This window comes from Bombina bombina, chromosome 6 (assembly GCF_027579735.1).
Source record: "Bombina bombina isolate aBomBom1 chromosome 6, aBomBom1.pri, whole genome shotgun sequence".
Classification (NCBI taxonomy): Eukaryota; Metazoa; Chordata; class Amphibia; order Anura; family Bombinatoridae; genus Bombina; species Bombina bombina.
The window spans coordinates 496941000-496966986 of record NC_069504.1 but is presented as its reverse complement, the minus strand read 5'-3'; the positions used below and the strand labels follow the sequence as shown (position 1 = coordinate 496966986).

The 25987-nt window shown below is 39.9% G+C and overlaps 1 protein-coding gene across 1 annotated transcript in view; it reads left to right on the top strand.

The window, feature by feature from the left end:
* The window catches only part of CSK (C-terminal Src kinase), a 269835-nt gene extending 246698 nt beyond the window's left edge, over positions 1-23137 (top strand). The window contains exon 13 of the mRNA XM_053717362.1: positions 20658-23137. Coding sequence (XP_053573337.1) covers positions 20658-20840 — 183 coding nt within the window. The 3' untranslated portion in view covers positions 20841-23137. The remainder of the gene's footprint in view (positions 1-20657) is intronic.
* Positions 23138-25987: the final 2850 nt, after the last annotated feature.

Here is a 25987-nt window from a genome sequence, read left to right as displayed (position 1 = left end):
CATCCGGAGGTGTTTGCTCAGTTGATTCATCGTTGGGGCAAACCAGAGTTGGATCTCATGGCGTCTAGCCAAAACGCCAAGCTTCCTTGTTACGGATCCAGGTCCAGGGACCCAGAAGCGACGCTGATAGATGCGCTTATGTGTTTCCACCGTTTCCTCTGCTCCCTCGACTGATTGCCAAAATCAAACAAGAGAGAGCATTGGTGATTCTGATAGCACCTGCGTGGCCACGCAGGACTTGGTATGCAGACCTAGTGGACATGTCATCCTTTCCACCATGGACTCTGCCTCTAAGACAGGACCTTCTGATACAAGGTCCTTTCAATCATCCAAATCTAATTTCTCTGAGACTGACTGCATGGAGATTGAACGCTTGATTCTATCAAAGCGTGGCTTCTCCGAGTCAGTCGTTGATACTTTAATACAGGCACGAAAGCCTGTTACCAGGAAAATCTCCCACAAGATATGGAGTAAATATCTTTATTGGTGTGAATCCAAGACTTACTCATGGAGTAAAGTTAGGATTCCTAGAATATTGTCTTTTCTCCAAGAGGGCTTGGACAAAGGATTATCAGCTAGTTCCTTAAAGGGACAGATTTCTGCTCTGTCTATTCTTTTGCACAAGCGTCTGGCAGAGGTTCCAGACGTCCAGGCATTTTGCCAGGCTTTGGTTAGATTTAAGCCTGTGTTTAAACCTGTTGCTCCCCCAGTGAGCTTAAACTTGGTTCTTAAGGTTCTTCAAGGAGTTCCGTTTGAACCCCTTCATTCCATTGATATTAAACTTTTATCTTGGAAAGTTCTGTTTTTGATGGCTATTTCCTCGGCTCGGAGAGTCTCTGAGCTATCTGCCTTACAATGTGATTCTCCTTATCTGATTTTTCATGCAGATAAGGTAGTTCTGCGTACCAAACCTGGGTTTTTACCTAAGGTGGTTTCTAACAAGAATATCAATCAAGAGATTGTTGTTCCATCGTTGTGCCCTAATCCTTCTTCAAAGAAGGAACGTCTTTACATAATCTGGACGTAGTCCGTGTCTTGAAGTTTTACTTACAAGCTACTAAGGATTTTCGTCAAACATCTTTCCTGTTTGTCGTTTACTCTGGACAGAGGAGAGGTCAAAAAGCTTCGGCAACCTCTCTTTCCTTTTGGCTTCGGAGCGTAATAAGCCTAGCCTATGAGACTGCTGGACAGCAGCCCCCTGAAAGGATTACAGCTCATTCTACTAGAGCTGTTGCTTCCACCTGGGCCTTCAAAAATGAGGCCTCTGTTGAACAGATTTGCAAGGCTGCGACTTGGTCTTTGCTTCACACTTTTTCAAAATTTTACAAATTTGATACTTTTGCTTCTTCGGAGGCTGTGTTTGGGAGAAAGGTTCTTCAGGCAGTGGTTCCTTCCCCTTAATCCTGCCTTGTCCCTCCCTTCATCCGTGTACTTTAGCTTTGGTATTGGTATCCCACAAGTAATGGATGATCCGTGGACTGGATACACTTAACAAGAGAAAACATAATTTATGCTTACCTGATAAATTTATTTCTTTTGTAGTGTATCCAGTCCACGGCCCGCCCTGTCCTTTTAAGGCAGGTCTAAATTTTAATTAAACTACAGTCACCACTGCACCCTATGGTTTCTCCATTCTCTGTTTGTTTTCGGTCGAATGACTGGATATGACAGTTAGGGGAGGAGCTATATAGCAGCTCTGCTGTGGGTGATCCTCTTGCAACTTCCTGTTGGGAAGGAGAATATCCCACAAGTAATGGATGATCCGTGGACTGGATACACTACAAGAGAAATAAATTTATCAGGTAAGCATAAATTATGTTTTTTTTGCAAGATGTACCAGTCCACGGTTTCATCCTTACTTGTGGGATATTATCCTTCCTAACAGGAAGTGGCAAAGAGAGCACCCACAGCAGAGCTGTCTATATAGCTTCCCCCTTAACTCCACCCCCCAGTCATTCTCTTAGCCGGCTCTAAGCAGGAAGGGTAAAGTGAAAGAGGTGATAAACTGTTAGTTTTTATTTTCTTCAAGCAAGAGTTTATTTTTAAATGGTACCGGTGTGTACTATTTACTCTCAGGCAGGAGATGGATGAAGATTTCTGCCTAGAGGATGTTGATCTTAGCATTTGTAACTAAGATCCAATGCTGTTCCCACAAAGGCTTAGGAGTACAGGAAACTTCAGTGTGAGGAACGGTTTCATGCTATACAGCAATGAGGTATGTTCAGTCATTTTTTATGGAGAGACTGTGATATTTCAGAAAGGCTGACAGTATCCCCATGAGGGTAAGGGTAAGCAGTAATCCTAGACTTATAGTGGCTTTACTAAGCTTGCATAAAGGGCTAAACTTTTGGTTGACACTCAGTTTGAATGATATTAACAAACGGTTGTGTGTGCTGGGAGTGCTGTTAATTAACTTTTGAGGGACAACTGTATTGAGGGTACTCTTGGCTTTTTGGGGTTTTAGAACCCACATGGCTGGTGTGTTTCTTTGGAGGCCTTAGTAACATAGAGTGCGATGGGCGTGGCCTAATTTCGCGCCTCAGTTGCGCAGTTGTTTTCTCTTGACAAGCAGCAAGCTACAACACTGGAGGGTCCTGGTGAAATTTTTGGGCCAAAACGAAGCTTTATCCCCACATTAACAATCCCAAAGGGCAGGTAGGCACCACAGCAGAGCTGTGGCAAGGTGCTGACAGGGTTTTTTACGGTTTTGTGGCACTTTGTTAATCCGGTTTCCATATTTAGGGGTTAAATGTTTCATTTGCTTGTGGTGCAATCTTACTAAAGCTTATTGAATCTTTTGTAAAAAATTCGAAAAGTTTGAGGTATTTTTAAGCAGTTTTGCAGATTGTGTATGCCTTTTTCTCTTGTAAGATGTATCAAGTCCACGGATTCATCCTTGTGGGATATTCTCCTCCCCTACAGGAAGTGGCAGAGAGAGCACCCACAGCAGAGCTGCCTATATAGCTCCCCCCTTAGCTCCACCCCCCAGTCATTCTAGCTGCCTGCTTAACTGCTAGGAAGTGCAAAGAGGAGTGTGGTGACAAAAATGTTAGGTTTTTATTTTCTCAAGCAAAAGTTTGTTCTTTTAAATGGTACCGGTGTGTACTATTTACTCTCTGGCCGAAAAGAGATGAAGATTTCTTCAAGGAGGATGATGATCTTAGCATTTTGTAACTAAGATCCACTGCTGTTCTCACAAGGGCTGAAGAGTACAGGAAAACTTCAGTTGGGGGAACAGTTTGCAGGCTAAACTGCATTAAGGTATGTTCAGTCTATTTTTTTCTAGACAGACTGTTCTAGAAAAGGCTGGCAATATTCCCATGAGGGAAGGGTAAGCTGTATTCAGACACTTGGATAGGAATTTCAGCTTGCATGAAGGGCTCATTAGTTACTGGTGACGCTGTTTGGTAATAACGTTTTTGTTTATTCAGTAAATGATGCAATTATAACGTTTTTTTGAAGGGACTAAAGGGGTCATTATGGCTTGTTTTTAAGGTTTTTTTAACACACATGGTTGATTTAGAGACACTCTAGTGTTTTTCTGTTAGGCCTCAAAACTCGAGTGAGGTGGGAGGGGCCTATTTTTGCGCCTCGGTTGTGCAGTTTCTTTTCCTCTGAGACTTCTAACTGTTTCTGCAAAGGTTCCTGTCGTGTTTGAGGGCTGTAAAAGAAGTTTTTTTCCCTACAAATTGTTCTGAAGGGCAGGTAGGATCCACAGCAGAGCTGAAAGTATTTTTTACCGATTTTGATGTTTTTTCAATCCGGTTTTGCCAATAAGGGGTTAATTGTTTATTTGCATAGCTGTGCAAAGTTACTAAGGCTGTAAGATAATACTGTAAAAATTTGTTATGTTTACTGCTTTTTTACACTGTTCTGCAGAATTTGAGCAGCCTTTTTTCTCTTAAAGGCACAGTACCGTTTTATTTCTAAGTGTTATTTACTTTGATTACAGTGTTTTCCAAGCTTGATTGTTACATTAATAGTCTGTTTAACATGTCTGACGCCAAGGAAAATCCTTGTTCAATATGTTTGGAAGCCATTGTGGTACCCCCTCTTAGAATGTGTCCCAATTGTACTGATATGTCTATAAACTATAAAGAACATATATTAGCACTTAAAAATAGAGCAATAGATGATTCTCAGTCAGAAGTAAATGAGGGTTCGCCATCTAGCTCTCCCCAAGTGTCACAACCAGTAACGCCCGCACAAGTGACGCCAAGTACCTCTAGTGCATCAAATTCATTTATTTTACAAGACATGGCCACAGTTATGAATACAACCCTCACAGAGGTTTTATCCTAACTGCCTGGTTTACAAGGAAAGCTGGACAGCTCTGGGTTAAGGAAAAATGCTGAGCAGTCCTGACGCTTTAGTAGCCGTATCTGATATACCCTCACAATGCTCTGAGGTAGGGGTGAGGGATTTGTTATCTGAGGGAGAAATTTCTGATTCAGGAAAGACGCTTCCTCAGACAGATTCTGATATGACGGCCTTTAAATTTAAGCTTGAACACCTCCGCTTATTGCTCAGGGAGGTATTAGCAGCTCTAGATAATTGTGACCTTATAGTGGTCCCAGAGAAATTGTGTAATATGGATAAATACTAGAGGTTCTGTTTACACTGATGTTTTTTTCCAGTCCCTAAGAGGATTGTGAATATTATTGCTACGGAGTGGGATAGACCAGGTATTCCGTTTATTCCCCCTCCTGTTTTTAAGAATATGTTTCCCATATCTGACACCATGCGGGACTTTATTCCCCCTCCTGTTTTTAAGAATATGTTTCCCATATCTGACACCATGCGGGACATGGCAGACAGTTCCTTAGGTGGAGGGAGCTATTTCTACTCTGTCTAAACATACAACTATACCTATTGAAGTCAGTTGTGCTTTCAAAGATCCTATGGATAAAAAATTAGAGGGTCTCCTGAAGAAAATTTTTGTTCATCAAGGTTTTCTTCTTCAACCTATTGTGTGCATTGTTCCTGCAGCTGCTTTCTGGTTCGAGGCTCTAGAAGAGGCTCTTCAGATGGAGACTCCATTAGAAGAAATTTTGGATAGAATTAAGGCCCTTAAATTGGCTAATTCTTTTATTACAGATGCCGCTTTTCAACTGGCTAAATTAGCGGCAAATAATTCAGGTTTTGCCATTTTAGCACGCAGGGCGTTATGGCTTAAATCCTGGTCTGCTTATGTGTCATCTAAAACTAACCTTTTGAACATCCCTTTCAAGGGAAAGACCCTATTTGGGCCTGAACTGAAAGAGATTATTTCAGACATCACTGGAGGGAAAAGTCATGCCCTCCCTCAGGATAGATCAAATAAGATGAGGACCTAACAAAATAATTTTCGTTCCTTTCGGAATTTCAAGAGTGGTCCCGCTTCCTCTGTTGCAAAGCAAGAGGGGGATTTTGCCCAGTCCAAGTCAGTCTGGAGACCTAACCAGGCTTGGAACAAGGGTAAACAGGTCAAGAAGCCTGCAGCTGCCTCTAAGACAGCATGAAGGGGTAGCCCCCAATCCAGGACTGGATCTAGTAGGGGGCCGACTCTCTCTCTTTGCTCAGGCTTGGGGAAGAGATGTTCACGATCCATGGGCTTTAAAAATTGTGTCCCAGGGATATTTTCTGGAGTTCAAAGGCTCTCTTCCAAGGGGGACTTTTCACATTTCTCGATTGTCTGTAAACCAGACAAAGAGAGAAGCGTTCTTACGCTGTGTAGAAGACCTACATACCATGGGGGTGATCCGCCCAGTCCCAAAAGAGGAACAGGGGCTAGGATTTTACTCAAACCTGTTTGTGGTTTCCAAAAAAGAGGGAACTTTCAGATCAATCTTGGATCTCAAAATTCTAAACAAGTTCCTCAAAGTCCCATCATTCAAGATGGAGACTATTCTGTCTATTCTACCTCTGATCCAGGAGGGTCAATATATGACCACCGTGGACTTAAAGGATGCGTATCTACACATCCCTATTCACAGAATTTTCACAAGGGTGCTTGGGTCCCTTCTGGCGGTTATATGACCACGGGGCATAGCAGTGGCGCCTTATCTTAATTCAGGCGTCAATTTTCCAGTTATCCAAGTCTCACACGGACATTGTGTTGGCTTTTCTGAAATATCACGGGTGGATGGTGAACATAAAAAGAGTTCTCTTTTCCCTCTTATTAGAGTTTCCTTCCTAGGGACTCTGATAGACTCGGTAGAAATGAAAATATTTCTGACGGAGGTCAGAAAATCAAAACTTCAGACTCATGGTAGCGGCAATGGACATAGTTCCTTTTGCCCGCCTACACCTCAGACCACTGCAACTGTGCATGCTCAAACAGTGGAATGGGGATTATACAGATTTGTCTCCTCAACTGCATCTGGACCAGGAGACCAGAGATTCTCTTCTCTGGTGGTTGTCTCAGGACCACCTGTCTCAGGGAATGTGTTTCCGCAGGCCAGAGTGGCTCATTGTAACGACAGATGCCAGCCTGCTAGGCTGGGGTGCAGTCTGGAACTCCCTGAAAGCACAGGGCTTATGGTCTCGGGAGGAATCTCTTCTCCCGATAAATATTCTAGAACTGAGAGCGATATTCAATGCGCTTCAGGCATGGCCTCAGCTTGCTGCGGCCAAATTCATCAGGTTTCAGTCGGACAACATCACGACTGTAGCTTATATCAATCGTCAAGGAGGATCAAGGAGTTCTCTAGCGATGATGGAGGTAACTAAAATAATCCGATGGGCAGAGGATCACTCTTGCCATCCCTCAGCAATCCACATCCCAGGAGTAGTGAACTGGGAGGAGGATTTCCTAAGTCGTTAGACTTTTCATCTGGGGGAGTGAGAACTCCATCTGGAGGTATTTGCCCAGCTGATTCAGCTATGGGGCACACCAGAGTTGGATCTGATGGCGTCCCGTCAGAATGCCAAACTTCCTCGTTACGGGTCCAGGTCCCGGGATCCCAAGGCGGTACTGATAGATGCTCTTGCAGTGCCTTGGTCCTTCAATCTGGCCTATGTATTTCTTCTCCTTCTACGTCTGGTTGCCAGAATAAAGCAGGAGAGAGCTTCGGTGATTCTGATAGGGCCTGCGTGGCCACGCAGGACTTGGTATGCAGACCTAGTGGACATGTCCTTGGTTCTACCATGATCTCTGCCAATGAGGCGGGACCTTCTAATCCAAGGTCTGTTCACGCATCCAAATCTAATTTCTCTGCGCCTGACTGCTTAGAGATTGAACGCCTGATTCTATCAAAGCGTGGTTTCTCTGAGTAGGTCATTGATACCCTGATTCAGGCTAGAAAACCTGTCACCAGGAAGATCTATCATAAGATTTGGAACAAATATCTTTATTGGTGTGAATCCAAAGGTTACTCATAGAGTAAGTTTAGGATTCCTAGAATATTGTCTTTTCTCCAAGAGGGTTTGGAGAAGGGATTATCAGCTAGTTCTTTATAAGGACAAATATCTGCTTGGTCTATTCTTCTACACAAACGTCTGGCAGATGTCCCAGACGTTCGAGCATTTAGTCAGGCTTTGGTCAGAATCAAGCCTGTATTTAAACCTGTTGCTCCGCCATGGAGCCTAAACTTAGTCCTTAGAGTTCTTCAAGGGGTTCCGTTTGAACCTATGCATTCCCTGGATATTAAGCTTCTATCTTGGAAAGTTTTGTTTTTAGTAGCTATCTCTTCGGCTTGAAGAGTTTCTGAGCTATATGCTTTACAGTGTGATTCCCCTTATCTTATTTTCCATGCAGATAAGGTGGTTTTGCGTACCAAATCTGGGTTCCTCCCTAAGGTTGGTTCTAACAGGAATATCAATCAAGAGATTGTCCTTCACTGTGTCCTAATCCTTCTTCAAAGATGGAACGTCTAAAGCACGAACCACATCAAGATTGTGCAACAAAGTTCTACTTACAAGCAACTAAAGATTTCCGTCAAACATCTTCATTGTTTGTTGTTTATTCTGGTAAGCGGAGAGGTCAGAAGGCTACGGCTACCTCTCTTTTCTTTTGGCCTATGAGACTGCTGGACAGCAGCCTCCTGAAAGAATTACTGCTCATTCTACTAGAGCTGTGGCTTCCACTTTTCTTTTAAAAATGAGGCTTCTGTTGAACAGATTTGTAAAGCGGCGACTTGGTCTTCGCTTCATACTTTTTCCAAATTTTACAAATTTGATACTTTTGCTTTTTCGGAGGCTATTTTTGGGAGAAAGGTTCTACAAGCAGTGGTGCCTTCCGTTTAAGGAACCTGTCTTGTCCCTCCCTTCATCCGTGTCCTAAAGCTTTGGTATTGGTATCCCACAAATAAGGATGAATCCGTGGACTTGATACATCTTACAAGAGAAAAAATAATTTATGCTTACCTGATGAATTTATTTCTTTTGTGATGTATCGAGTCCATGGCCCGCCCTGTTTATTAAGACAGGCATATATATTTTTATTTTTAAACTTTCAGTCACCACTGCACCCTATAGTTTCTCCTTTTTCTTCCTAGCCTTCGGTCGAATGACTGGGGGGTGGAGCTAAGGGGGTAGCTATATTGGCAGCTCTGCTGTGGGTGCTCTCTCTGCCACTTCCTGTAGGGGAGGAGAATATCCCACAAGTAAGGATGAATCCGTGGACTCGATACATCACAAGAGAAATAAATTTATCAGGTAAGCATAAATAGTTTTTTCTCTTAAAGGCACAGTACCTTTTTTAAAATTGTTGTTTTTTCACTGAATAAAGTGTTTTCCAAGCTTGCTTGTCTCATTACTAGCCAGTTCAACATGTCTGACATTGAGGAAACTCCTTGCTCAATATGTTTTGAAGCCATTGTGGAACCCCCTCTTAGAATGTGTCCCACATGTACTGATATGTCTATAAATTGCAAACAGCATATTTTGACTTATAAGAGTTTGGCACTGGATGATTCTCAGACAGAAGGAAATCAGGTTATGCCATCTAGTTCTCCCCAAGTGTTGCGACCAGTAACGCCAGCACAAGTGACGCCAAGTACCTCTAGTGCGTCTAATTCTTTCACCTTGCAAGATATGGCCACAGTTATGAATTCTACCCTCAGAGGTTTTATCTAAACTACCTGGGTTGCAAGGGAAGCGCAGTAGCTCTGGGTTCCGAAAACAGAACAGGGGCAGGGGTTTTACTCAAATCTGTTTGTGGTCCCCAAAAAAGAGGGAACCTTCAGACCAATCCTAGATCTCAAGATCCTAAACCAATTCCTCAGAGTCCCATCCTTCAAGATGGAGACCATTCGGACTATTTTACCAATGATCCAGGAGGGTCAATATATGACCACCGTGGACTTAAAGGATGCGTATCTACACATTTACAAAGATCATCACCAATTCCTCAGGTTTGCCTTTCTGGAAAAGCATTACCAGTTTGTGGCTCTTCCCTTCGGGTTGGCCACAGCTCCCAGAATTTTAACAAAGGTGCTAGGGGCCCTTCTGGCGGTCCTAAGGCCGCGGGGCATAGCAGTGGCGCCTTATCTAGACGACATCCTAATTCAAGCGTCGACTTTCCAATTAGCCAAGTCTCACACGGATATCGTGTTGGCCTTTCTAAGATTTCATGGGTGGAGGTGAACGTAAAAAAAGAGTTCTTTCCCCTCTCACAAGAGTTTCATTCCTAGGGACTTTGATAGGCTCGGTGGACATGAAAATATTTCTGACTGAGGTGCAGTCTGGAATTCACTGAAAGCACAGGGTTTGTGGACTCAGGAGGAAGCCCTCCTTCCGATAAATATTCCAGAATTAAGAGCAATATTCAATGCTCTTCAGGCATGGCCTCAGCTGGCTTCGGCCAGATTCATCAGATTTCAGTCGGACAACATCACGACTGTGGCTTATATCAATCATCAGGGGGGAACAAAGAGTTCCTTAGCGATGATAGAAGTTTCCAGAATAATCCGATGGGCAGGGACTCACTCTTGACATCTATTAGCAATCTATATCCCAGGGGTAGAGAACTGGGAGGCGGATTTTCTAAGTCGTCAGACTTTTCATCTGTGGGAGTGGGAACTCCATCCGGAGGTGTTTGCTCAACTGGTTCAGCTATGGGGCACACCAGAATTGGATCTAATGGCTTCTCGTCAGAACGCCAAACTTCCTCGTTACGGGTCCAGGTCAAGGGATCCTCAGGCAGTACTGATAGATGCTCTAGCAGTACCCTGGTCTTTCAACCTGGCTTATGTGTTTCCACCATTCCCTCTCCTTCCGCGCCAGAATCAAACAGGAGAGAGCTTTGGTGATTTTGATAGCACCTGCGTGGCCACGCAGGACTTGGTATGCAGACCTGGTGGACATGTCATCTCTGCCACCATGGACTCTGCCACTGAGACAGGACTTTTTGATTCAATGTCCGTTCAAGGATCCAAATCTAATTTCTCTGCAACTGACTGCTTGGCGATTGAACGCTTGATTTTATCAAAGCGGGGTTTCTCTAATTCGATCATAGATACCTTGATTCAGGCTCGAAAGCCTGTCACCAGGAAAATCTATCATAAGATATGGCGTAAATATCTTTTTTTGGTGCAAATCCAAAGGTTACTCATGGAGTAAGATCAGGATTCCTAGGATTTTGTCCTTTCTCCAAGAGGGATTGGAGAAAGAATTGTCAGCTAGTTCCTTAAAAGGACAGATATCTGCTTTGTCTATTCTGTTGCACAAGCGTCTGGCAGATGTCCCAGACGTTCGGGCTTTCTGTCAGGCTTTAGTTCGAATCAAGCCTGTGTTTAAACCTGTTGCTCCGCCATGGAGTCTAAATTTAGTTCTTAAAGTTCTTCAGGGGGTTCCGTTTGAACCCATGCATTCCATAGATATTAAGCTTCTATCTTGGAAAGTTCTGTTTCTAGTTGCTATCTCTTCAGCTCGAAGAGTCTCTGAACTATCTGCATTACAATGTGACTCGCCTTATCTTGTTTTCCATGCTGATAAGGAGGTTTTGCGTACCAAACCTGGGTTCCTCCCTAAGGTTGTTACTAACAGGAATATCAATCAGGAAATTGTTGTTCCTTCTCTGTCTCCTAATCCTTCTTCTAAGAAGGAACGTCTGTTGCACAACTTGGACGTGGTTCGTGCTTTGAAGTTTTATTTGCAGGCAACCAAAGATTTTTGTCAAACATCTTCTTTGTTTGTTGTCTATTCTGGAAAGCGTAGAGGTCAAAAGGCTACGGCTACCTCTCTTTCCTTTTGGCTGAAAAGCATCATCCGTTCGGCTTATGAGACTGCTGGACAGCAGCCTCCTGAAAGGATTACAGCTCACTCTACTAGAGCGGTGGCTTCCACATGGGCTTTTAAAAATTATGCTTCTGTTGAACAAATTTGTAAGGCTGCGACTTGGTCTTCGCTTCATACCTTTTCCAAATTTTACAAATTTGATACTTTTGCTTCTTCGGAGGCTATTTTTGGGAGAAAGGTTCTGCAAGCAGTGGTGCCTTCCGTTTAGGTTCCTGTCTTGTCCCTCCCTTCATCAGTGTCCTAAAGCTTTGGTATTGGTATCCCACAAGTTAGGATGAATCCGTGGACTCGGTACATCATGCAAAAGAAAACAAAATTTATGCTTACCTGATAAATTTCTTTCTTTTGCGATGTACCGAGTCCACGGCCCGCCCTGTCTATTCAAGACAGATAGGTTTTTTTATTGAAAACTTCAGTCACCTCTGCACCTTATAGTTTCTCTTTTTTCTTCATAAGCCTTCGGTCGAATGACTGGGGGGTGGAGTTAAGGGGGGAGCTATATAGACAGCTCTGCTGTGGGTGCTCTCTTTGCAACTTCCTGTTAGGAAGGATAATATCCCACAAGTAAGGATGAAACCGTGGACTCGGTACATCGCAAAAGAAAGACATTTATCAGGTAAGCATAAATTTTGTTTTTCTTCCACATAGGAAAGAGATTTCTAAATATTGCTCTGTCTTGCCACAGTCATTATGTTAGTATATTGCGTATTTTTGCTGTTTTTATATACAAACAGATTTGGTGAAAGACAGATTTAGCATTAAATCCACTATATTCAGCACTAAATTACATGAAAAGTATTGCAACGTTGTTTTACTATGTATTACTAAACACTTTGGACCGCATGATCTAAAATTCTCCACTCTGGTGATATGATCTGCCCAGGTCTCATCAGTACTGCAAGGTCTCTCAGAGAATTTTAGAACTGCAAATTTTACCTTATGAGCTGTTTATCTAGCTACCCTGGGTTCTGGGTGTGAAGGAAGAGGTACATACATTACAATATGGGGCCAGATTACAAGTGGAGCGGTATTTATCGTTCCCGATCGAGCGTTAACTGAAGTAAACGTTTTTCGTGTCATGTAGCGTTTGTATTACAAGTTGAAAGTAAACTGTTTTCGCTTGCACACTAACCCGACGCATGTAAATAGCCAAACTTAAAATATTGCGCGTATGATAATGTTTCCCCCCAATAGAAGTCAATGGAGCAAATAAAGTGGGGGGAAAAAAACCTAACACCCTACTCGTGTGCAAACCCGATCACATATTCTCAAGTGCTTTAACCCGGCATGAAAATATGAATATTTCACGTTCCAATGTTCTTCACATAGCAGAATATGTTCTATTTATTCGTAAATTTCTACATATATCTGATTGGGGGTTTTTGTGCAAAAATATATATTTTTTACCTATATATAGATGATTATATATAGGTATAGATATATGCAGATATATAAAGGAATATTTATTTAAAAATACATAGAACATATTTTGCTATGTGCAGATAATTGGAATGTCAATATTTACAGTAAATACACAGTACTGTACGTATAACACTTTATTAAAAATGAATATTGCATAAATGTTTTTACATGTTTTCATTTACTTAACCCCTTAATGACCACAGCACTTTTCCATTTTCTGTCCGTTTGGGACCAAGGCTATTTTTACATTTCTGCGGTGTTTGTGTTTAGCTGTAATTTTCCTCTTACTCATTTACTGTACCCACACATATTATATACCGTTTTTCTCGCCATTAAATGGACTTTCTAAAGATACCATTATTTTCATCATATCTTATCATTTACTATAAAAAAAAATATAAAATATGAGGAAAAAATCGAAAAAAACACATTTTTTCTAACTTTGACCCCCAAAATCTGTTACATATCTACAACCACCAAAAAACACCCATGCTAAATAGTTTCAAAATTTTATCCTGAGTTTAGAAATACCAAATGTTTACATGTTCTTTGCTTTTTTTGTAACTTATAGGGCCATAAATACAAGTAGCACTTTGCTATTTCCAAACCATTTTTTTTCAAAATTAGTGCTAGTTACATTAGAACACTAATATCTTTCAGGAATCTCTGAATATCCATTGACATGTATATATTTTTTTTTAGTAGACAACCCAAAGTATTGATCTAGGCCCATTTTGGTATATTTCATGCCACCATTTTACCGCCAAATGCGATCAAATACAAAAAATCGTTCACTTTTTTACAAATTTTTTACAAACTTTTGGTTTCTCACTGAAATTATTTGCAAACCGCTTGTGCAATTATGGCATAAATGGTTGTAAATTCTTCTCTGGGATCCCCTTTGTTCAGAAATAGCAGACATATATGGCTTTAGCATTGCTTTTTGGTAATTAGAAGGCCGCTAAATGCCACTGCGCACCACACGTGTATTATGCCCAGCAATGAAGGGGTTAATTAGGAAGCATGTAGGGAGCATTTTGGGGTAATTTTAGCTTTAGTGTAGTGTAGTAGACAACCCCAACTATTGATCTAGGCCCATTTTGGTATATTTCATGCCACCATTTCACCGCCAAATGCAATCAAATAAAAAAAAAACGTTAACTTTTTCACAATTTTAGGTTTCTCACTGAAATCATTTACAAACAGCTTATGCAATTATGGCACAAATGGTTGTAAATGTTTCTCTGGGATCCCCTTTGTTCAGAAATAGCAGACATATATGGCTTTGGCGATGCTTTTTGGTAATTAGAAGGCCGCTAAATGCTGCTGCGCATCACGTGTGTATTATGTCTAGCAGTGAAGGGGTTAATTATGTAGCTTGTAGGGAACTTGCAGGGTTAATTTTAGCTTTAGTGTAGAGCTCAGCCTCCCACCTGAAACATCAGACCCCCTGATGCCTCCCAAATAGCTCTCTTCCCTCCCCCACCCCACAATTGTCCCCGCCATCTTAAGTACTGGCAGAAACTCTGCCAGTACTAAAATAAAAGGTATATTTGGGCTTTTTTGAGTTTTTTTTTTAGCATATTTACATATGCTGCTGTGTAGGATCCCCCCTTAGCCCCCAACCTCACAGATCCCCCACCAAACAGCTCTCTAACCCTCCCCCTCTGCCTTAATGGGCGCCATCTTGGGTACTGGCAGCTGTCTGCCAGTACCCAGTTTAGAACAAAAATGTGCTTTTTTTTTAAGAAAAATCCCTTTTTCTGTAGTGTAGCTCCCCCCACACCCAAGAACAACCCCCCACCCCTCCAAGATCCCTTTTACTGAAGTTTATTTTTTTTTTTTGTCCCTTTTCCCCCACAGTTACAATCTCATTTTCTGTAGTATAGCGGTTCCCACCCGCTCCCGCCCCGTGCACGCGCCCGCCCGCCACCCTCTGTGCACGCGTGCGCGCCCCCGTCAGCTACGGCCCCGATCCCGCCCCCCTCCACCTTATACGGCCCATCGATGGCCGCCCACCCGCCTCCCAAGTCAGCTCCCACCCACCAACGTTACCGGCCACCGATGTCCGGTGCAGAGAGGGCCACAGAGTGGCTCTCTCTGCATCGGATGGCCATGCAAGGTTATTGCAGGATGCCTCCATATCGAGGCATCACTGCAATAACCGGAAAGCAGCTGGAAGCGAGCAGGATCGCTTCCAGCTGCTTTCCACACCGAGGACGTGCAGGGTACGTTCTCAGGCATTAACTGCCTTTTTTTTGAGGACGTACCCTGCACGTCCTTGGTCGTTAAGGGGTTAACTGCAAAGGTCTCCAATTCATCACTTATATATGATTTTATGTGTACATATGTATTTGTTTATATGTGTGTATATATGTCTCTAAATACATACAGTATATACAAATATAAATACATATATGTATACACACATATATATATATATATCTATCTTTAGACATGTAAATATATTTGTGTTTATATGTGTGTATATGTCTCTAAATACAGTATATACAAATATAAATACATATATGTATACACACACATATATATATATATATATATATCAACACACAATAAGAGGATAAGCACTAATATAATAATAATAATGTACTAAATAAGTAAGCAACCTATTGTAAGTGCTTGAGACCAAGGTGCACTACTACCTATACACCCAAAAATAGTATAAATATAAGTCTCCGCACTAATAATGAGAATATGCAATAAATGAATAGCAAGAATGCATTAATGAGCATAAAGAAAAGTTTTAACGAAAATAAACATCAAAAAAGAAAAGCAAAACATCCTAATTGCAATACATAAATGAACACAGATGCAACAAACATACACACATCCATGCAAACTGGGTGTCCCCAGTTATCAAGCTGCAAAAAACTTGAGTGGTGGAGGTCAGACTCTAGAGCAAAAAGTTAAAACCCTGGCTATAAATGAAAACCATGGGCATATACTGATGTTAGATGCAAGCAATGAGATGAACAAACAAGATAAGGCAGTTCATGCACTTGTAGCAATCAAGCAAGATAAGGCAGTTCATGCACTTGTAGCAATCAAGCAAGATAAGGCAGTTCATGCACTTGTAGCAATCAAGCAAGATAAGGCAGTTCATGCACTTGTAGCAATCAAGCAAGATAAGGCAGTTAATGCACTTGTAGCAATCAAGCAAGATAAGGCAGTTCATGCACTTGTAGCAATCAAGCAAGATAAGGCAGTTCATGCACTTGTAGCAATCAAGCAAGATAAGGCAGTTAATGCACTTGTAGCAATCAAGCAAGATAAGGCAGTTAATGCACTGGTTCATGCAAAGTATGATAATGTGGTTAGTAAGCTGACCGTTGCAACGATAAGTAATGCCAAACAATCCTGTAGCAATATCTCTCCCTGTATCAAATGAGGCAACGTTCATGCATATAATATTGCTAAATTCATGTGGATGCTTTCCTCAATATGTGGTTTTAACTCTAGAGTCTGACCTCCACCACTCAGGTTTTTTGCAGCTTGATAACTGGGGGCGCCCAGTTTGCATGGATGTGTGTATGTTTGTTGCATCTGTGTTCATTTATGTATTGCAATTAGGATGTTTTGCTTTTCTTTTTTGATGTTTATTTTCGTTAAAACTTTTCTTTATGCTCATTAATGCATTCTTGTTATTCATTTATTGCATATTCTCATTATTAGTGCGGAGACTTATATTTATACTATTTTTGGGTGTATAGGTAGTAGTGCACCTTGGTCTCGAGCACTTACATTAGTTTGCTTGCTTATTTAGTACATTATTATTATTATTATATTAGTGCTTATCCTCTTATTGTGTGTTGATATATGTATATATATATATATATATGTGTGTATACATATATGTATTTAGAGACATATACACACATATAAACACAAATATATTTACATGTCTAAAGATATATATATATATATGTGTATGTTTGTTGCATCTGTGTTCATTTATGTATTGCAATTAGGATGTTTTGCTTTTCTTTTTTGATGTTTATTTTAATTAAAACTTTTCTTTATGCTCATTATTGCATTCTTGCTATTCATTTATTGCATATTCTCATTATTAGTGCAGAGACTTATATTTATATATATATATATATATATATATATATATATATATATATATTTATATATATCTTTAGACCTGTAAATATATGTATCTCAGTGTAAAAGCCCTTTTGACGTTTTTCTTTTCTTCTAACACTTTTGTGCAATATTTTTTTTTAATACTTTTTTTATGAGATGGTGGTGTTATGAGTGTAATGTACTTATGTGTTTTGTGACACTTTTTTTTTTTTGTTTCGCGAAACAGTTAACTAGAACTCTGAGGATGCGTTATTCCCACACGCGTTAACTTCAATTATGCTCAAGCAATCGCGTTCACTTTCAACTTGTTAAACAAACTGAAAAAAACAACGCACGCAATATCCCCCTTTTCTATCACGTGTAACTGTTGGCACTCCACATTTTGTGTGATTTCTCTCCATGGCAGTAGCAAGTTTTTGATCACCAAAACCTCTGGCCCCACTTCTTTCAAATGAGTTGTCTCATGTCCTTTTTAAGTAGTCTGGAGGCTGAGTCAGGATACTCCAAAATGTGTAGTTTCTTAAGGAAACAAGCCAGGGAGAAATAGTTATCAGGAAGACCGTGTTAACTTTCAAAAGGTAAATAGAAGTATTTTATAGAAGCATTTTGTATTTCAGATTTTTTTTTTTTTTTTTTACTATATTGCATTTATAAATACTGACATCTTAACATTATTGCTGTTAAAGGACCATTAAACTTGAAATTTTAACAATGCATAAAATGTATAATTATTCCAAGTGAAACATTATTGCAATATACTTTTATTTATTTTGCTGACTTTTGTTGTAAAATACATCTACAAATTGTGCTTGTTTGACTTTCTCCCAGGGAGGTTTGAGTTAATACTTTTAGGGAATTTATGCAAGCTTTTGTTTACTTCACCCTCCCTTTCAGATTCTTAGCAATTTCATGTTTGTAAAAGGTGGATTTTCAGTTTTGCATCAGCAATCCTATTTTTTGAAGCACTCTTTGGACTCTATTTATCAAGCCGTTCGCCCAGCTCCGACTGTAGTTTTTCAAGAGAACCTGCAGCCAGTATTTATCAAGCAGCGGTCATCAGACTGCTGCTTCCTAGCCTCTTTTCAGTCTCCCTTTTCTCGTCCGACCTGGGAGATTGACAGCTCCTGCCCACGTGTGATTGACTGTGCGTGGGCAGGGGGCGGTGTTGCAAAAAAGCGTAAATTGCGCTCTTGTGCAATGCTGAATACCAGCAGCGGATTGCTGCCCTCCAGAGGAGAGCTGGGACGGACAGGGGTACATATGTACGCCCCTGTCCTCCCTAGCTTGATAAATCAAGCCCTTTGCAATAGTAGCTAAATTGAATCAGTAATAAACCACCTGTTATGAATATTATCTTTACCTAGGAAAGTGTATTATGTGAACTGATTTATAGGAGTAATGTGTGTAATTTAATGACCTTGATTATATCACTTGTTAAAGATAATAAACATAACATAAAACCTGAATCCTTTTAGTTGCTGTAAGTCTATCAACTATACCGTCACCAGATTAATACATAAAAAATGCTTTATTAAGAAGATTTCAAGTAGAACATAATCAGTGTTTAATGGTAGCAATGCAATCAAAATACATTCAAGGAAATAAACTATAATTCTAAAATAACGGATTAAAGCAAATACATAATAGCTTCATGAAAAACAGAATATTGAATTGAAACAGAAACTAAACTACAAAGATGATTAAGTTGCACATTTCAAAACAGCAAAGATTTGCTTAATAATAGCGATTTAACATTTTGTACATAAACCCTTTAAGATAATTGAAAAAGAATAAGGTAAACTAATAATCATGACAAACTGTCAGATAACAATTTTTATTACAATTCCTGATTCACCCAGCGTTATTGTCGACTGATAAGACCAGGTGGTAGGAATTATCAGACATCAAACTACAAAAAGATAATTGATTAGTTTACCTGATCAAATAAAAATAGAACTTTTAAATAAATGTGAGATGTAAATTATATTAGCGTTAATATTTAAAGTAAGTCAATTGCATACGTCACCAAAACTAACTTAATTAGGAGTCAAGCTGTTAGGTCGTATGTGTGTCCGAATAGGCTAAAATAGCCTCAGCAGTTATAATCCAGAATTATAATCCCAATAGTCTCTGACCTTTATAGAGGATTAGGAAATCACTAACTCTAAATAGTATTTGACCGGTTCCAAATACAGGAAAAACAACCCCCTCCCATTGGGATAGACCCTTTTATAGATCAATTCTGTATTCTAGGAGAAGTAATTATTATTAATCATTAATTAACAAAATACTTAATTAGATTCAATATTATTGTTCTGACAGTAGATGGCTCTCGCCTATAGGGTAAAAATTCAAGAAAAATACTTATTTTATTTATGTTTACCCCAACATTCCTAGACTATAATCAAGGTTATAAATTGCACTTGTTTACAGAAATAAGCGACGAGCTGGAGCCTAAGTGAGTAAACTAAGCAAAGCTACCTAGCCTAGTGAAAAATATACTGATATAAAACTTCTCAGTCAGCAAGACTAAGAAAAACTAATTTCAATGTCTAAATAGATGGGCCACTACTGGGTCTAAGAAAGAACAACATGGAGTCTGTTGTGTCATAGAAAATTTGTGACACACCTTAAAGGGCCAGTGAACCTAGAAAATAATGTTATATAATTCTTCACATAGTGCAGAATTATATAACATTATTTTAGGGCTAGCTTTATGTAACCTAATATTGCCGGGCATTTTTTATTAAAAAAAAGAGGGTTTTTCAGACCCGCCCTCTGTGCTCTACTGAGCAGGTCTGGTTTTCCCTCAGAGCACATCTGGCCAGCTGTCTAGTCACGGCCCGACCACGGCATTACACTCAATGTAGCTCGCTCCCGCTGTCAGAACAGGAGCAAGCTACATTGAGTGTAGTGGCACGGTCGGGCCAGGCTGTGACTAGACAGCTGGCCAGATGTGCTCTGAGGGAAAACCAGACCCGCTCAGTAGAGCACAGAGGGCGGGTCTGAAAAACCCTCTTGTTTTAATAAAAAATGCCCGGCAATATTAGGTTACATAAAGCTAGCACTAAAATAATATTATATAATTCTGCACTATGTGCAGAATTATATAACAACATTTTCTAGGTTTACTGGCACTTTAAGGGAAGTGATAAGGGCAGGTTTCCCCAGTCTCTCAACTGCACATGTGCAAACAGAGTTTTTGCTATATTTAAATATTAGTTTGTGATTAGTTAGCAAGGATTCTTTTGTTCTGGGGGACAGGGAAATCAGTGAAATAAACATAAACAATATACTCATTTGATAAAATAAAGCTGCTGTTTTCATTGCAGAATTATTCTCAGATATGAAGGTTCAAAATCATGTAGATTACTATTAGGGGCTGAATTATCACGCTCCGAATGGAGCTTGATGACCCTGTTTCCTCGCGAGCCTCCAGGCTCGCTAGAAACGGCAGTCGTCTAAAGACCACTGCTCCATAACTTGATTACCTCTGAGGCTGCGGTCTTCAATCCACCCGATCCTATACGATCGGGCTGATAGACACCCCCTGCTAGCGGCCGATTAGCCGCAAATCTGCAGGGGTCGGCATTTATCGATGTGCTGCGGACATAATACGCTAAATCATATCATGTCTGTCCGCACTTTAGTAAATCGGCCCCTTAGTGTTTAGTGGTCCTTTTAATCAGTATTTGTACATTTTGTCCAGGATATAAGACCATGATTGCTTGATATGCTAAGAATGTGCATTTTGCTTTCATAAAATCTACACAAGAGTTTGTGATAACTTCAGGTTGCACAGAAATATAGTTTCCTGTTTTTCAATTATTTAAAAGTATAGATAAATAAATTCAACATCTGTTGTTGAGCGAACATCTGATGTAATTTACCTTACTGTTTTCCAGGCTCTTAAAGATGTGGTACCCAAAGTGGAAAAGGGATATAAAATGGATTCACCTGATGGTTGCTCCCAAGTTGTATACGATTTAATGAAACAATGTTGGCATTTGGATCCTAACCAGCGTCCATCATTTAGAAAGCTGCGTGAACAGTTAGAACATATCAAAGCAAAGGAGTTATTCCAGTGAACCAAGAGCAAGGCTAGAAGGTCCTCTGTCACCAGAGAGCTATTACAGGCCAGAGAAAGAGACTCTGCCGTATCAGAAATGTGTGAATAGACATCATCAAGATTTTTCGTGACACAGTATATAAATGTTGGGCTCTTCACACCTTCCCGGCCTTGCAGTACTACCATCCTTTAGTCCAGAAAAGGGACAATAGGTGCTGTCCGTCTGTGCATGGATGCTGATTTTCTTTTTTGTGGTTTTGCTGCAAAATCTTCTAAACTTTCCTCTCTGTTTCCTGCCCCTGTGTAAAAAGAGCTTGGAAACAATGCCAGACGTGTCGGGAAGCACATTAAGGGCGGAAGATGTGAAAAACAAGATTGCTTGGCTACCACAGGAGCACATTTGGCCAACTATAAATATATATATATATATACACACACACACACACACACATATATATATATATATATATATATATATATATATATATATATATATACACACACATACACACACACATATTTGTTTTTTTAGTAGACCAGATTTGAGAGTGCATGTTACGTGCAATACACCTCTCTTCTGTATCTCGTCTGCCTTATTTATCAGGTTTAATATAAACTGACACTTTGAGCAGGCTGCAAGAGGCAGTTCCTATTGTAAAGGAACTAGTACAGGTGGTATATGTGCACTTGTTATACTTTTTAATGTCTTGAGTACCTACACACACATATATACCAAAATTGAAAAAATGGAGCTTAAGTGAGGTTGCTGAAATATCTCATCTTGAGACTGTACCTACTGTATTATATATAGGTACGTTGTATTGTTATAAGCCTCTAAATATGACCATAAAAGCTCACCTTACGTGGACAATCTAAGAAAATCATATTTCTGCTGACATTTCAACATACTCCGTTTAAAATTCTCAGCCTTTCCTTTTTACAAGGTTGGGAATTTTGTTTTACCTAGTTAAATAATTTGCTCCCAAAGCAAGAAACCACAAATATTTCTGCCCATTACAGATGCTCTGTGGCTTTTTCTGTGGAATTTCCTGTCTTTTATACACTTCGTACAGTAAAATGTAATCTGCTTCTTTACATGGCTGCACGTTACTAAATGTGGCAGCTAGATATATTAAAAATATTGGCAGGCTCCAATAATAGTTTTGTCTCTTCAGGAAATACTAGAGACTGGGAGTATACACCCCATCATCTCTTTATACTGCAGGTATCACCAAGACACCCTTGACTTTGCATTCCCTCTTTTAAGGTTGTATGGACACCTAACGTTGTTGCAATATTGCCCAAGAACTCACTTCCTTCTCTATCACTTCATACTGCATCATAAAACCTACTTTTTTTTAATTCATATATGTGTGAGCAAAATAGCTGTTTGTTAGAGAAGAGGGCCACCAGCTTTGTGTGATACCTGCAGTTTGAGTAACCTGCTGTTTTGTCTCCTTCTTTTAAATAATATGGTAAATCAACAAATGCAGAATTTTATGAACAGTTGTAAGAGAAAAGGTTCTTTATGCATATTGTGAGAAGTTAGGTTTTGTTCGTGTTAAGAAAATCTTCAGTTTTGGTGGGGCTGCTGCTTTGAGTAACACGAGAAATATTTGTGGTGGATTAGTGAATGGAGTGATAATTAGTTTGAAAAGCTTTTTATAGCAGTTAAAAATATTTCTAAAATTTTGCAATTAACTAAAACTTAACTGCTTTTCCTCTGCCTAAAAAAGAATTGAAGAAACAATCTCGAACTGTGTAATAAATACTTCACGCAATCTTTATGGTAATGGAAGTACATTTAGCCACAATCATACATCTGTTATGAGGACAAGAAAGGTTTAAAAAGTCGAGAGCATCATGACGTCAGGTGGTGCCTCAACTTCCATTTCATTTGTTAACTTGTGATTTTCTTATACTGTTTGTAAAATTATTATTTTTTTTGGGGGGGGGGGGGATGGTGAAAAGGTCCATTTTTCTGTCTTGTATATGTTTTTTATATTTTGTTACAGATCACAAGGAATATCTGGCTTCATTTTTATTTAGGAAGTGTTTTACTGAAGTACGAATCTTATTTTTTATTGTAAACTATGACAATGTGGGGTGAGGTGGGATTTAAGATACTATCACTCTACAAAAGATTACTTGCTTGGCTTTAATCTTGTGCAAATTGTGTGCATGCTGTATTGTGTCTTCATTTCCAAAGGCCTTTCCAGTCTTCATTCCTATCCAGTGCTTTAAACTCATGTATATGCTGCATTTGGTGGGATTAAAAATGTAATAAAACCATTCCATATGGATGTCTAGTTTTAAGTGTGGACCAGTTTTCTTAGCGGTTAATGGCAACACAGTGAAAATGAAATACTCGATCTGTTACTATATTATAAAGAAATGTTTTGACAGCTATTGTGTTTAAAATGCAAATCACTAATATGGAATATGTGGTGTCAGAGCTACAAAGCAGTGGGTATGCTACTAATAGGAAGGCAGTTATTTGGTCTTCTATTGTTGAAAAATGAGTTTTGGGTATATAACATCATATAATGTAAGTAATAGACATGTGCATATGGTAATTTGTTTGCTAAACGAATGCTGAATTTGGCCACAGGTAGTGGCATTCTGCTTGGTTCTGTGCCTGATTTATTTGTGTGAAAGTACAACAAACAAAGATTTAAGCATGTTGCACTTTCACATTAATAAATCCGGCACCAAAAAGAGCAGAATGACAATACCCGTGGCCATATTCAGCATTTGTTTAGCAAACATATCAACAAATATACGTGTATTACACCAGAATTTTTGTTGTTTAAAAAGAGATAATCTCTTTAGTACCCATTCCCCAGTTTTGCATAACCAACACAGTTTTATTAATATACGTTTCTCCAACATAGGTGTGTCCGGTCCACGGCGTCATCCTTACTTGTGGGATATTCTCTTCCCCAACAGGAAATGGCAAAGAGCCCAGCAAAGCTGGTCACATGATCCCTCCTAGGCTCCGCCTTCCCCAGTCATTCTCTTTGCCGTTGCACAGGCAACATCTCCACGGAGATGGCTAAGAGTTTTTTGGTGTTTAAATGTAGTTTTTATTCTTCAATCAAGAGTTTGTTATTTTAAAATAGTGCTGGTATGTACTATTTACTCTGAAACAGAAAAGAGATGAAGATTTCTGTTTGTAAGAGGAAAATGATTTTAGCAACCGTTACTAAAATCGATGGCTGTTTCCACACAGGACTGTTGAGATGAATTAACTTCAGTTGGGGGAAACAGTGAGCAGACTTTTGCTGCTTGAGGTATGACACATTTCTAACAAGACTTGGTAATGCTGGAAGCTGTCATTTTCCCTATGGGATCCGGTAAGCCATTTTCTTAGTTTTAAATATAAGAATAAAGGGCTTCACAAGGGCTTTAAAGACTGGTAGACATTTTTCTGGGCTAAAACGATTACTTTATAAGCATATTTAATGGTTTATAACTTTGAAGAGTTATTTTAATCTTGGGAATTCTGTTAAAAAAACGGCAGGCACTGTATTGGACACCTTTTTCACTGGGGGCCTTTTCTAGTCATAGGCAGAGCCTCATTTTCACGCCACTAATGCGCAGTTGTTTTTGAGAAGCAAGGCATGCAGATGCATGTGTGAGGAGCTCAGATCCACTGAAAAAGCTTATTGAAGGCGTCATTTGGTATCGTATTCCCCTCTGGGCTTGGTTGGGTCTCAGCAAAGCAGATACCAGGGACTGTATAGGTTTTTTTTTTAAGAGTTAAAGCTTTCAAATTTGGTGTGCAATACTTTTAAGGCTTTAAGACACTGTGGTGAAATTTTGGTGAATTTTGAACAATTCCTTCATACTTTTGCACATATTCAGTAATAAAGTGTGTTCAGTTTAACATTTAAAGTGACAGTAACGGTTTTATTTTAAAACGTTTTTTGTGCTTTATCAAGTTTATGCCTATTAACATGTCTGAACCATCAGATAGACGATGTTCTGTATGTTCGGAAGCCAAGGTTACTCTCCATTTAAATATATGTGATGAATGTGACAAAGTAGGGACAATGATGCCACTGATAATAATGTTGCCCAAAATGATTCCTTAAGTGAGGGGAGTAAGCATGGTACTGCATCATCTCCTTCTATGTCTACACCAGTCTTGCCCACTCAGGAGGTCCCTAGTTCATCTAGTGCGCCAATCCTCCTTACTATGCAACAATTAACGGCTGTAATGGATAATTCTATTAAAAACATTTTAGCCAAAATGCCCACTTATCAGCGAAAGCGCGACTGCTCTGTTTTAGATACTGAAGAGCATGAGGACGCTGATGATAATGGTTCTGACATGCCCTTACACCAGTCTGAAGGGGCCAGGGAGGTTTTGTCTGAGGGAGAAATTTCAGATTCAGGAAAAATTTCTCAACAAGCTGAACCTGACGTTATTACATTCAAATTTAAATTGGAACATCTCCGCGCTCTGCTTAAGGAGGTGTTATCTACTCTGGATGATTGTGACAATTTGGTCATTCCAGAGAAATTATGTAAGATGGACAAGTTCCTAGAGGTCCCGGTGCCCCCCGAAGCTTTTCCTATACCCAAGCGGGTGGCGGACATTGTAAATAAAGAATGGGAAAGGCCCGGCATACCTTTTGTCCCTCCCCCTGTATTTAAGAAATTATTTCCTATGGTCGACCCCAGGAAGGACTTATGGCAGACAGTCCCCAAGGTCGAGGGGGCGGTTTCTACTCTAAACAAACGCACCACTATCCCTATAGAAGATAGTTGTGCTTTCAAAGATCCTATGGATAAAAAATTAGAGGGTTTGCTTAAAAAGATGTTTGTTCAGCAAGGTTACCTTCTACAACCAATTTCATGCATTGTTCCTGTCACTACAGCAGCGTGTTTCTGGTTCGAAGAACTAGAAAAGTCGCTCAATAGAGCATCTTCTTATGAGGAGGTTATGGACAGAGTTCAAGCACTTAAATTGGCTAACTCTTTTACCTTAGACGCCACTTTGCAATTAGCTAGATTAGCGGCGAAAAATTCAGGTTTTGCTATTGTGGCGCGCAGAGCGCTTTGGCTAAAGTCTTGGTCAGCGGATGTGTCCTCCAAGAACAAATTGCTTAACATCCCTTTCAAGGGGAAAACGCTGTTTGGCCCTGACTTGAAAGAGAT